The 14184-nt window shown below is 42.8% G+C and overlaps 1 protein-coding gene across 4 annotated transcripts in view; it reads left to right on the forward strand.

Moving 5' to 3' along the window:
* CDKL1 (cyclin dependent kinase like 1) overlaps window positions 1–14184 on the forward strand; it is a 58588-nt gene that overhangs the window by 24263 nt on the left and 20141 nt on the right. For all 4 annotated transcript variants that reach the window (XM_024767172.1, XM_024767393.1, XM_024767309.1 and 1 more), the window contains one exon: window positions 8350–8471. In XM_024767172.1, the coding sequence (XP_024622940.1) occupies window positions 8350–8471 (122 nt within the window). The remainder of the gene's footprint in view (window positions 1–8349; window positions 8472–14184) is intronic.

The raw sequence follows: 14184 nt of genomic DNA on the forward strand, positions 1-14184 counted from the left end.
GCGCTCCGACTGAAGCCCGAGCCTCAGCTCCCAGCCCCGCCTGCCCCGGCGGGTGAGCAGACAAGCCTCTCGGGCTGGTGAGTGCCGGTCGGCACCGATCCTCTGTGCGGGAATCTCTCCGCTTTGCCCACCGCATCCCTGTTGCTGTGCTATCCTCCGCGTCTCCGAAGCTCCCCGCTTCCGCCACCCGCAGTCTCCGCCCGCGAAGAGGCTGCCTACTGTGTGGACACTTTTCCTCTTTCACAGCTCCCTCCCCCTGGTGCAGGACCTGTCCCTATCCTTTTGACTCTGTTTATTCTTTTTTCTTTTGCCCTACCCAGGTACGTGGGGGGCTTTCTTGCCTTTTGGGAGGTCTGAGGTCTTCTGCCAGCGTTCAGTAGGTGTTCTGTAGGAGTTGTTCCACGTGTAGATCTATTTCTGGTGTATCTGTGGGGAGGAAGATGATCTCCGCGTCTTACTCTTCCGCCATCTTCCCAGAAGTCCTTAACCACTTTTAAATGTACATTTCAGTGGCATTAAGTGGATTCACATTGGTATACAACCATCAGTTCAACCATCTTCAGAACTTTTGTCATCTTCCCAACATTATTTTATTTTTATGTAGCTAAACTTACCTATCTTTTTTTTTCTTCTGGAACTCTTGTGTTGTTTTTAGGATGCTTTTTCCCCAAGCTATGGTCCTACAAAGTTCTCCTAAATTTTTTCTACTATTTATATTATTTTATATTAAAACGTTTAATATATTTATGTTAAATGTTTGTAAATGTTTTAATATATGTAAAATTTATTCCTGTATATAGGGTGTTGAGATATGGTTCTAATTTTCCTGATGAGTAGCCAGTTTTCCCAGAATCATTATTATTATTATAATTTTTTTTTTTTTTGCGGTACGCGGGCCTCTCACCGTTGTGGCCTCTCCCGCTGCGGAGCAGAGGCTCCGGATGCGCAGGCTCAGCGGCCATGGCTCATGGGCCCAGCTGCTCCGCAGCATGTGGGATCCTCCCGGACCGGGGCACGAACCCGTGTCCCCTGCATCGGCAGGCGGACTGTCAACCACTACGCCACCAGGGAAGCCCCCAGAATCATTATTAAATAAAGCACATTTTTCAACTATATTGAAGTACTACCTGTGTCATATGTTAATATCCCTTACGTATCTGGATCTAATTCTAGACTCGGTGCTGCTTTTGTTTGTTCATTTCTGTATCTGTAGTCTTCTGGGCTGTTGATGATGATGATGATGATGACAATTACAGGTGCTTTATTGAAAATTTAACCATTTGGTAAAGCAAGTTGACCCAATTTTCTCCTTGATGATTTTACAACAGTTATAGTTCTATATGAACATAAAAGCCATTTTATCTAGTTAAAAAGATCCTTTTTGTATTCTGATTGGAATTGCATTACATCCACATATTTTTCAGAAGAACTGACATTTTTATGATATGAATTCTTCACTGGTATCATTTTATCAGGACCATACTTGTACTTCCAAAGTCCTAAGTCCTTAAATGAGGTAAGGGTAAAATTTAGAGTTTTCTTTCTGAATCAAAACTGAAATTGGGTACTGCTGCTATTAACTCTTACATTGAGTTGCATGATTTAGTTGAGAGCATTCATCCGGGTGAGAAGGAAGAACAAGAGGAAATATGAAGAACCTTGATTCTTTCTTAGTTTAGACAAGCTCTAAACCTGGCTGGGTCTCAGTTTCTTGAGAGTGTTATAATATGCTGATCTGGGAATCCTTGGGAAGTACCCAGTATTAATTATTATAAGGGAGGGGGATATCCCTTTTCTCCATTCTGGGTGAATGTTAACTGATAAAAGATTCTTGCAAAGGGATCTGTGTAACTGAGACCAATAGTCGAGTTCAAAAATTGTAAAGGCTTGTGAAAAACATTTTACCAAGACAGCTCTCAACTTCCTAAACTTTAATCCCTGTTCTTTTTTTATTTACCGCAAATTTGTGGCAAAAGAAGAATGTTTTTGAAAGGAAAACAAGATATGATCCTTGAGAAAATGGTCTGTTTTCCTCTAAAGCACAGACAGGATAAATATCCCCCCATGCTCTGCACGAAGAACAGAGACCAGAGAATCCTTAGCCCTTGAGGGATAGGGGAGACCACAGATGTAATGGTCTGTACACTGGTCAATCCAGAAACGTGTGAGCGCTGAGGCATCCCTAGGGTAGAGGTCCCAAACCCAGTACCTACAGGGGCCAGGCAGGTGTGGGAGAAATGATTCACTCTCACAAACAAATATATTTTTTCTTATTTGTCTTAAAATATGCAGTTATTTCTATTGCTTGTATATTTTCCCACTTTTGATAGAGATATGGGCACATTAAATATGTCACTTTTAACTTTAAGAAAATTAATACTGGAAGAGTGATGATAAAGGGCAACTTTCACTTAGCCTTAGTGTCAGGGAGTGGTAGGGCGTGTTGGGTACTGTGATGAACTCACGTACCCAGCCTTATCCACCGTGGACAGCTGCTTCTCAGTCTCAACCCGCTGACGCCACAGACTGCAGGCCCAGGATTGCTAGATTGCCAGCGTTTTCAAGAGGATCTTGGTAACCAGGGTTTTAAAGTAACATTTCCTGATCTGAAGTGTTGGCAGCTGGGTCAAAAATCCTTCAAAATGCTAAGGCCAAACATTTGACCTTAGAGGATGTAGAAGCCGGAGCTTATCACAACGGATAGGTGGGCAGTGAGGACAAAGGGCCGATGACAGGGTGGAGGCGCTGCCCAAGAAGCATGTGTAGCCCTCTCAGCTCTGCGGTGGAAACCAAGCGGGGCTCAGGTTAAATTCAGTGGGTGAAAATAGCATTCTTTTTTTAATGTCAGAGAAAATGCTTTGCTTCGCAGTGTAATAGGAAACATCCATATTCAAAAAGCAGAGAAAATAAAAAGGAGACCAAAATAAAATAGGAGTGTCAAAGGCAGAAACTTTATATAAGAGACACTAAATCTGAGTCTGAGGCGGCCCAGGCTTCTAGATATAGAATAACTGAAGGATGGTGAGTGGCCTGGGAAGAGGCACTGACATCCTCCAGATTGAGCCAGCACAATTCAGAGTGCCGAGGAATAAGACCAGGCCTGAGGCTTTGGTTTCATATACTCATAAACAGGAAGGAATTAGAATTAAAAGAGCCCTGAACTCCATCTTTTTTTTTTTTTTTTCTCCATCTTTGTAGTACATATGGTAGTTTAGTCTGTTCTAGTAAGACTCCTATGTATAATAAGCATGTTGGGTAAGCCTGTGGACAGTCCATCATGTTGCTTGGTTCTTATCTAATTCCAACCAATGCCCCTAAAGGAACCCATTCAAGGTTGAAGAAGAAACATCCAAACCTTCGTCAATGCAAACATTCACAATGTCGGAGCCTTGATCAAGACCTTCAGGCTACCAATTGCAGACTGGGTTCAGGACCAGAGGTGTCCCTCTGAGCTCTGCCCCTGAGGTCAGGGGAGTCAACAGAGAAGAGTACGGTTTGGGGATGCTAAATCTGCCCCATCTGGCTCCTGATCTCACCACTGCACTGACACTGCTTCTGGTGAGGTCACACGAACCCCTTTAGGACGCCCCCGCGGCGCCTCTCAGGCTTCCTCCCACTTGACTCTTCAGCAGCAGCATCACCGTGGACCACTTCCTCCTTCCACGATATCTCTGTAGTGTCACGTTCTGCTGTCTTCTCTCTTATCTTGGGGAACCTTCTTCCCTTTCCCCTCCTCTGCTTCCTCCTCATCTACCACATACCTGGGTGCTGGGGTTCCTTGGCCTCTTCCTTCTCACTCTTCTGGACAATCACTTCTAGCCATGGCTTTGCTTACACTCATGCTGACTCCCCGGCTTTTATCTTCAGTTCAAACTCCAGCCGACCTGACGACTGTATTGGTACCTCAGAGTCCCTGTCAACCCAACGTGCCAGAACAGTAGTTCCTTCCCCCCAAAACCTGCTCCTCCTCTCAGTCATGGCACCACCATCCACCCCCATTATACAAACCTTTGGTCTTTCTTGATACCCTCTCCTGCATCCCTCACCTCCAGTCCGTCACCACATCCGGACTATTCTAATAATAAAATCTATCTCCAAACAGTGCCTTTCTTGCCATCTCCCCTGCCTCAGCACTGGTCCAAACTCTCAGCTATCAACAGGCTCTTCACTGGTCTCCTCTCACCATATTGCCTCCTCTGAGCCATTCTGTATCCTGCCACCATAGTGAGCTTTTAAAAACCCAAATGGTAAATTACCCCATCTTGCTAAAATTCCTTCCGGTAGCTTCCCATTGCACTTAGGATGAAACGTAAATTTCTTAGTATATCCTGCAAGGGCCCACAGGACCTGCCTTCTGCCTGTCTCACTGGCATCAGTTCCATGTGCTTGACACTCAAACCACACCATCCTGCAGTTCCTTAAGTGGCGTTAAGTTCCCTCCTGGCTCAGAGCCAGTCCTCTGCCTGGAAAGCCACCATCTCTGTACCACCACCCCTTCCCTTGGTCTGGTCAGACCTTTCTCACCCTCCAGGACTCAGTTCAAAGTCACTTCCTAAGGACGGTTTCTCTAAGGCAGCCTAGTCTTTTATATATGGAGGGCTCTTCATGGCACTTCTTTGCTTAATGCCTGAGTCCTCCGTCGCATTCACCAGTGTGTCCCTAGTGCCTTGAATAGTGCCAGAGGCTGAGCAGACACTCTCAGATCTTTACTATAATATAACAAAGAACACAGCCAAAACAGGGACTGGCTCCCAGATATCTGCTGCTCTGGAATGTTTTCAGGTCACCCAGAATCCTGGCTACCTACAGAGAGTTAATAATTTATTTTAAGATATTTATAATTTAACGTTTGTAAGTCCTAATTAGAATTTAGTCTTAGCAATTGATTTTTCTAAATGAAGAATTTTCTGGAAATCAGTTGAGAAATAAGTTATTGGCTATTTGCAGCTACATAAAAGTTGTCTCATGGCAGGGGATAGGCGAGACAAGTGGTTTAAGTGTCACATGACATCTTCCTATGTTGCCAGAAGCATTTGACGATAAACGTCACAAGCCTTAAATGTCTATATGCGCCTCGGTGGTATGGTGAAAAGTACTCTCACACTCCTGGCAGAGGTGTAAGTATGTTTGATCCTTTTGGAAAGCAGTTCAGCCGTATCTGTTTAGAGCTTTATGTTGTACTCCTGGGACTCCAAATAGTGCCCAACTAACTTCTTAAATGGCCACCTTCCCCAAGGAGATCTTCCCTGGGCCACTCACTACCCTTGAGCCAGGTACCCTTTCCTGGGGGCTTTTTGTAACACTTATCATGTCTGTAATTACTTGTTCTACATCTGTCTCCCCTCCTAGGTTCTAAGCTCCTTGAGAGTATGGTCAAGTACTTGCTATGTCTCTATATCCTTAGGACTAGCAGAGTGCCTTAAGCACATTAAGATAGATAAATACTTGTTGAATACAATGAATTGAGAAAGTCAGCCTAAATAGAAACAGATTGAACCCCCAATAATAATATTAACAGTTAAGCTTCCTGGAGAGAACAATGTGGCCTGACACTGTTTCATGTGTTTTGTGTTATGAAGCTGTCACAGCAGCCCTTGAGCTTCCTGCTCTCACAGGTGGAAAACTGAGGCCTAGAGACATTAAATTAAATTATTCAAAGTTAAGGTCAGCTGGTTAGGAGCTTGTTCATCAAAACCTTATTTACAATACACAAAAATTGGAGAGAATCTCTCTGTTATTTGAATAGATATGCAGCAATTATTAGAATCTAGGTTTTCAGAAGGTGTGCAGTAACAGGAAGATGGGTATAATATAATATTTACAGTCCCACCCGGTTCAGTGGATCCTGCTGTGACAATGCTCTTTACCTGCTACACGGTCCCCATGCTTGGGTTGCAGAGTTATAGCTCTTTTAGTTCATACCAGGGTGTCAGGTGGGGCAGAGGCGGGCCAGACGTAGAAACGGACATCTGGAGGGTGCGAGTGTTTCAGGGAGAGAACTGGGTGAACAGGTCCTGAAGCGAGAGGGAGTGTGAGCCTTTGAAGAAGTGAGAGAAATTCAGTGTGTCTAGGGTTTAAGAGATGGGGCTGCAGAAGTAAGCAGAGGTCAAACTGAGAGGATATTTGGGTTTTATCCTGAGGCAGCAGTGCCCCTGGTGATCACTGCAGGTATGGATGGGACAAGTTGGAGGTGCCAGTCTTGGCATCTGAGAAGGTCCAGGTATTTGTTTCGGTAGAATTGATACATTTGTACTTTTGCTAAAAAAGTTGGCTGAAGATGTGAGGACTACATATGGAACATGGAAAATGAAAAGAATCTAAGATTTGAGGTCTGGGCCTTCGGACAGTTATTTTTCAGAGGCTGTAAGAAAATCTCTGCTTTCCGCTAATTGTCATAAAGCTGCTATTTACCCCCTTTACACTTGGTCGTTTGCTTTCTGTTTGAGACATCTGAGCCAATGCAATTCTTTGGTTTAAAACAGCAGTCAGTTCTGTCCTCCTATATCTGGAAAGTGTTAGTTCAGGCTAAGTTTCCAGCTATGGGAACATAAATCTGGGGCTTTAGAGCTTGGAGTGCCTTCTGTTCTGAGGCCCAAATGTGGCTAATGGGCTTTAGAGTGTCTTGGCTGTTTTATATTTGTTTCATCAAGTGTAATCGCTGGAGCAGGAATTTCACATCTTTAAGATAGAGGGGTTTTACAAAGAAAATGAGAAAATCATTGTCTTTTTTAGTATTTCTCTTGCTGACTGTTTCTCTTCTCACTATCTATACAAATGTGCTAGAGTGTGCATTTCAAGAACTTCAGTTTTTCTCCTTCTGTCTTTTATCATTTATGAAATATCTGTCTACCTATGATTAATACCTCTGTCTACATATCAAATCACCTGGAGAATTTGGGGAAAAAAAGCAGATGGCTGGGCCCCTGTCCAAGACCAATTCAGGATCTCTGGACGTGGTGCCAGGGCATCTGCAGTTTTCAAAAGTTCCCCTGGTGATTCTACTACAGGGTTATTATCTAGTGCTGCATTAACAAACCTCCCCAAAACTTAGTAGCTTAGGGCTTCCCTGGTGGCGCAGTACTTGAGAGTCCGCCTGCCGATGCAGGGGACACGGGTTCGTGCCCTGGTCCGGGAAGATCCCACATGCCGCGGAGCGGCTGGGCCCGTGAGCCGTGGCCGCTGAGCCTGCGCGTCCGGAGCCTGTGCTCCAAAATGGGAGAGGCCACAACAGAGAGAGGCCCGCGTACTGAAAAAACAAAACTTAGTAGCTTAAAAAAGGATGATTTCTTACTTCTCACAATTGTGCTTTGGCTGAGTGCTCCTTCGGGGGTCTATGCATGGGCTCGCCCACGTAGCCGAATTAGATGAGGGCTGGCAGGGGCTGAGCGCAGCTGGAACACCTGCGCCCTGCTCTGCTCGTGGTATTTCATCCTGGGCTGGATCTGGGGGGTGGATCTCATGATTGCTTTGACCACTAGAATGAGGCAGAAGTTATATCACCTGATTCCTGAGACTAGGCCTTAAGAAGCCTTTCGGCTTCCTCTTTTGCTCTCTTAGGTCACTGCCCAGAGGCCTTCAAGCCCTAAAGCAAGTTAACCATTTTTGCTCTCTTCACAGTAGTTTGCTTAGTTGTAGTGTTTCCAGTAGGATCATGGACAGGAGGGGCCAGAAAGCTAAGTACAAGATTTATCTCTGTCAACACCGACATTCATTCCTGCCTGTGTTTTCTAGATACACTCCTTCAGGCATATCAGATTGGAGAGTCTTCCTCATTTTTCTCTTTTAAAAGGTTTCATCAGCCTAGGAAACCTGATTTACTCATTCATTCACAAATAATGATCGAATGCCTATTACGTGCAAGGCCCCATGCTGGGAATAAAACATCATTCTGCGTAAACAAGAGAACACAGACCCTGATGTTTGTCATGGTTCTTATATTCTATAGAATGTATCCATTATATCTGTTGGCAGCAGAGGACATTAAACAATCAATTGAACAATTACTTAGTAGGTTTGAAGGATTCCAAAGGATTCATCCTTCAGGGGGGGCCACGAGGGACACTGAACCAGTCTAGGGAGATCTCTGTAGGAGGGGACATTTTCATTTTTTTTTTCCCAGCCTCCTCATATCTCTCTTTACCTTCACTAACCACCAGGATCATGATCATTTTTCACTTACAGGCTGCTAACGAACAGCTCATCAAGTGAAGAAAGATAGTGCTATCAACAGCCTCCGTCAACCCAAGACAAGAATTTTTCTAAAGGAGAAATAGCTTTCTTCTGTTGGGCCAAAATTAGAGAAAACTCTTTCACACTTCGACTTTAGCACCTTGCTTTTTGTGTTTTCAGCAACTCAAGCATCCCAACCTCGTCAACCTTATCGAAGTCTTCAGGAGGAAGCGGAAGCTTCACCTGGTGTTTGAATACTGTGACCACACGGTGCTCCACGAGCTGGACAAACACCAAAGAGGGTGAGTGACCTGTCGTTTACAAACAAAACACAGCAAAACACACTAGGGTTTGCGAGGGAAAATCAGTTATGACCCTTTTTCACAGCAGGCAAGGGCAGCCAGTGTTTGGCCACCATACTCTGCTGCTGAGGGGTTACCAGAAATGTTGAGAAAGAAACCATAACTCACCATTTTCATGAAGAAAGCAGCAACTACATTATTCGGTTGAACTTGATTTCTTGGTATATTATCTCTGCATAAATGCTATGTCAGTCTCTAGAAAAGAAAAGGAGGGATATTAGTTATTCTGTGTCTGCCTAGGGAAGCATAAGGACTTGGAGATTGAAAGGAAGAGTTCAAAAACAATGGCTAATAGGAAGTTTAAGGCTAAAACGAACGTGGTGTTTTATCTGAAGCAACCCAGGTATCTGGTCTGCTCTATTGGTCAGAACTTTTTTGGTTACAAATGACAAAAAACCCAACTGAAGCCGGGTGTAGGTGAAAAAGGAAGTGGTGGTGGCTGTGATTGGAGAGGTGACTCTGGAGGTCCTGCTGATCTTATAACACATTTCTAGCACAGGCAACACCTTTGTATGCAGCAGCAGAAGGTTCGGTGAGCAGACAGAGCCTTTGTTTGAAAAAAAAAAGGCAGGGGGTGGGGGTGAGATCCCCTCCTCTGAAGGTCGTTCTTTGCCAGGGTGAGCAGAATGCAGGCTGGATTTTGGCTCCCACCCACTCCTCAGCTGGGTGTCTTTAAGGCAGAGTGCCTTAGGTGGGGCCGTTCTCTCTCTCTCTGTCTCCCTCTCCCCCGCACCAACGACTCCCAACTCTTCCTCTCTATGTTGGCTTCATTCTGCCTTGGAGTTGAGTCTCCTTTACAGGGTTGATTTTGGAGGGTATGTGTGTGTGCTGTGAGATGGAAGCAGTTAGGAAGGGAAAAGTGTGAACTAGAAAGCATTGCCACAGGCTTTTATCAACCTGGGTAGCCATTCTAGAAGAAAGGAAGTTCTAGAAGAAGGTAGCGTCTGCATACAAAGTCCAGTAGAAGACTGATTGGCTCAGCTCAGGTGATGCAGCTACCCCTGGAACCAGTGACTGTGCCAGAGGGAGAGGGTAGAATGATTACAAGGTCCTAGGAGATATGATTCAAAGTGGGTCAATCAAAGAAGACTTCATGGAGGAGGCGACCTTTGACTTGCAAGGTGAGGAGACTCCAGAGAAGTCGAACAGGGAAGGATATGTCCTCTTCTCTGTCTTTTGCTGTGTTCCTGGGAGCCCAACTTTGGCTGAAGACGCTATGTAGAGTGCACTGGAGATCAGAACGATGGAACGGCACTCCATCCTGGCTCACATTCGCACTCCAGTGGCTGGAGGCTGAGGCTCTTTAAACAAGGCTTTCAAGCCTTGGCCAAGAGCTTGCTCTGCCATGTGGTGGTGCTTATGTATGATCTGCCATGAGCTCCGGGCAGATGGGATTAAAGTGGTTCACGGTTCATTAGTGACCATGGCACAGGCTTTTCTTGTTAATTTACACAGCCAGAGAGAGCCAAGAGAACAGACACCTCCTTCCCTTCAGCAAGTCATTGATACAGAGAAATTATGTGTTCAAGGGAGAAAACATTGACTATGTTGATATTTGCTCTTTTGACAGCTTGCTAGTGACACTTCAATTAAACCTTCTAGTATAAGTTACTCGTGCTATGTGGAACTAGGGGGTTGTTGCAGGGAGTTTGATTAATCATGTTAGATTGAGTCACTTAGAAACACTGATTAGTGGGGGGCTGCAAGCAATTGGGAGTCAGTTCTTTTTTAGCATATAGTTTCAGCAGAAGAATAAAAAGACAGGAAGAGGAGTGATCAGAGGCTTGGAAGCAGATTTTTTTAACTCCACTGGCTAAAATCTGTTATATATGTTCCAGAAAATGCTTTAATATAGAGGTGGGTTAGAGAAGGGAAAGACTGGTAGACACCTGTGTGGTTAGCAGCTTCATTTCCAAATGACACTGTGCCATGGTTTGTCAAATATAAGATTGACTTAAGGAACACTAATAACTGAGCAAGTTTGAAAAGTAGGATTTATTCTAAGTCAGATCATATGCATTTACTTTGAAGTTTAAGGATGTGTGTGTGTGTGTGTGTGTGTGTGTGTGTGTGTGTGTGTGTGTGTTTTAAAAATAAAAGTTACTTTCCATTATCCTGACTATTTGGATTCTCCGATCCTTTAAATGCTATTTCAGAATTTTGCTTGTCATCATTAAGGAGTAAATGTCATTAACTCTGTCAACCAACGATTTTGAAATTCATAGGAAAACTTTATGTTTCAATGTAGAGATCTACAAAATAAAGCTATACTATAAAATAAAACCTTGTGAGTGTATTCCCAGTAAAAGTGGGTCAGCATCACCTGTGTGACCTTTAGCAAGTTGCTTACAGGTGTCCTTACCTCTAAAAATGAGAGTTTAGTACCAGGTAAAATTTAAGAGAACTTCCAGCTCTACAGTGTTATGAGTTGATGATCTAATACCTAGAGCTCAGAAGACTGCAGTTCTCTTTTAGTTTCATATGTGATCTGTTAGACAATATCAACAGAAGATAATGTGCTAATGCTGACGTTTTTCCTGCCTGATGGCAGGTTGGTCCTCCCTGGGTTTGTACATTTACCCCAAGAACGTCCTGTGATCACTATATTTCCAGGTACAAATTTCTAAAATATAAAGTGGATCATGCCACTCCGCTACATAAGTCATTTAATAGCTCCTCAAAGCTTACTGGTGTGGTAAAAACCCCTAGCATGGGATACAAGATCTCACTCACTCTGCAAGATCACCCCATTTCCCACCAGTTTCCAATCCCATGGAATCATTTGCATCCTAGGCTTTAGGACACCTGGATTGCCCTGCCTTCTGTACTCTGCCTGGCAAACTCCTGCTTGCCCTTGGATACAGCTCAAAGATGACCTCCTTATGATACCTACCTTAGGAGACTCGGGAGTTCCTTCCTGTGGTATCCGTTACATCTTCTGGAATTATTTATGTTTGCCCAGTAAACTATAAAATCTTTAAGGGCAAGAGCTGTGCCTTCCTCATCTGTGCATCCCCAGTAATTTTTAGCTTAATTCTTGGCACTTGGTATATTCTCAATACTTGCTGTGGAGCGACTGAGTCAGCAAACTGATAAATTGATCCTTAAAGATGATTTTAAAGAACAGTAATCATAACAATGTTTCATTTTTCATTTAAAAATAGTTACTTTGATTAAAGATGTCTAAAACCTAATATTGTCAAAGGAAATCATTAGTACACTGCTAGAGCAACCTGTCCAGAGGGAAATTTGGCAGTGGGCCTACTTCTGTTAACTTACCACAAGAAAATAATCGAGTATGTGTGTAAATATTTAGTTTAAAAAGTGTCTATTGTTGAAGTATTGTTTATAATAAAAAAATTGGAAACAACTGACATGTCCCATGATGGAGGATTGGTTAAGTAAATTATAGTATGTCTTCACAATGGGATACGGTGGAGCTTCTAAGAATCATGCTTATAAGATAAAACAAACATTGACGTAGAGAAATGTTCATGAGTGGTTGCAAAATGAAGGAAAAATGCTATAATAAAAAAACAAACATATTTCACTTTCATAGAATTTATAGATAGGTAGAAAACAAAGAAAAGTAATTAATATACACGTTTTAATAGAGATTATCTCTGAGTGATGATTGTATAGATATTTTCCGCTTTGTTTTTTTATATTTTCTCCGTGTTCCATTTATTGCTTTGGCAATGTTTTAATTATTAAAAATAATTCCTGCTAAATCAGACTCAAAGACTTATCTCTACTTTGAATCTGAAACGGATACTAATTTATCTCCTTGTAAGATGTCGGTAACTTCTTGAACTCCTTTGGAAGGCTTTTGGAGAAGATTCACATTCATGCTGCTACTAACAAGCGAGTTTATGCCAGAATATATCCTGTTATAGTGGCATAAATACATGTCCATTATAGTTCCCAGTGCTGTGTTCGTGTTGCTTATATTTGCTCTCAAACAAGCATATTCCTTATCTTCTGTGGGACTGAATGGGCCTTGTACTTATTATTCTATTAACTATTGGTCTCTCCTCTGTCAAAGTTTCGTAAACAACTGGTTTAGGTGTTCTCTCCTCATTTTTCTGCTCCTGTGTAAGTGCAGCCGGACACTTCACCCATTTTTTTTCCTGTACAGATTCCATTACCACCAGATCCTCCTCTGACTCTCATATAGTTTGTTCAAAGAACATCTGGTGGGTAAAGGGCATTACTATAAGTTTTCAGTTTCTGACAATGGAATTCCAGGACTTTTCTAAAACTCTAAAAATCTGTTTTTTAAAGTGATGCATTGTTTGTTGTAAAAATGTCAAGCAACACAGAAACATATAGAAATAAAGTTTGAGAAATGGTTTTCTAATTATTTTCCTATGCGTATATATATTTAAAGAGATTGAACTCTACATACTGTTCATTTTGTAAGTGTGTTTGGGAGCTGTCTCCCTATTCATACATACATCTCTACTTTTATATTTTTAAAATGGTATCGAATTCCATGGTGCAAATATACCATGGTTTCTTTATTCAACCCCCCCATTGATAAATATTTAGATTGTTTCTAGTTTTTCTCTAATAATAAGGCTACAGTAAACATAAATATTTCTATAAGATAAATTTCAAAGAACATATTATTTCTATAGGAGCTTGGCCAGCCCTTTTGTCCCCATCTTTGTTGTAACCTTGTGTAGACGTGAAGCTTGAATGGATGTTGATTGTTTGACTTCTTGTAATGTGACAAATATTAGAGGAGCAGTGGTGGAAAGGACCATTACTGTATTGAGAACCTGGGAAGAGATCCATGGTCTTTCTTTGTCATCTCTCTCGTCTCTCTTATTTCTGAAGACGTGTTTGAAATGCAGTTTAATCTGTTCACTTTCACACAGCAGTTGTTTAGGTTTCTCTCTGTTCGTTTCAATTTTGTTATCAGGACATTAGGGTCATAGTCCATCCGTTCCAAAACTTGGAAGGAGAGACAGAAGTTTGCTTTCTGGGAGTTATTTTGTGAAACCAACACATTATGCATCAGGGCAGAGATATGCAAAGCATCCTTAAAGGGATAGGAGGCTGCCAGGCTGGTTAGATGTGACTGATTACACACATTTTATCTAAGGACGACAGCTTCCTAATTTGGAGATGGGTGCAACTAAACTGTCTCAGCATAAAGGCAATAACCAGTCAAACTGTGTACTTCCTCTCATTCCAACTCTTTGCTCACCAAACACCATTCTCATTAGAACTTGAGTTTCTCTGTGGAATCGCCTACAACGAGAGCATAAGCTGGCAGTCAGAATTTAAAGATGGATGAACAAATTAGCATTCTGGCTTTATATATCAGGTTAGTAAATTTGTGTAATGTTCGCCTGCCCCTTTGAAATGGATACTGTCTTGGTGTGCTGACAAAAGTAAGTGTCTGTATATGAAAACCTGAGGACCATTGTAAAAGGAGCCAGGCTGCTGGCTGCCCTACCAGACGAAGCAGCACATTCTCCATGTTGCTGTGATGAAATGACTTTCCCCCCCAATTCTGTTCTTCACTTAATATTTTCTCATATGCATTTCTCTCCGCCACGCCCCACCCTCCTGCCCGCCTCTCCTCTCGGCAGGCATGTGGGATCTTAGTTCCCAAACCCAGGATCTAGCCTGCGCCCCCTGC

Source organism: Neophocaena asiaeorientalis, unplaced genomic scaffold, assembly GCF_003031525.2.
Source record: "Neophocaena asiaeorientalis asiaeorientalis breed wild unplaced genomic scaffold, Neophocaena_asiaeorientalis_V1.1 scaffold233, whole genome shotgun sequence".
Taxonomy (NCBI): Eukaryota; Metazoa; Chordata; class Mammalia; order Artiodactyla; family Phocoenidae; genus Neophocaena; species Neophocaena asiaeorientalis.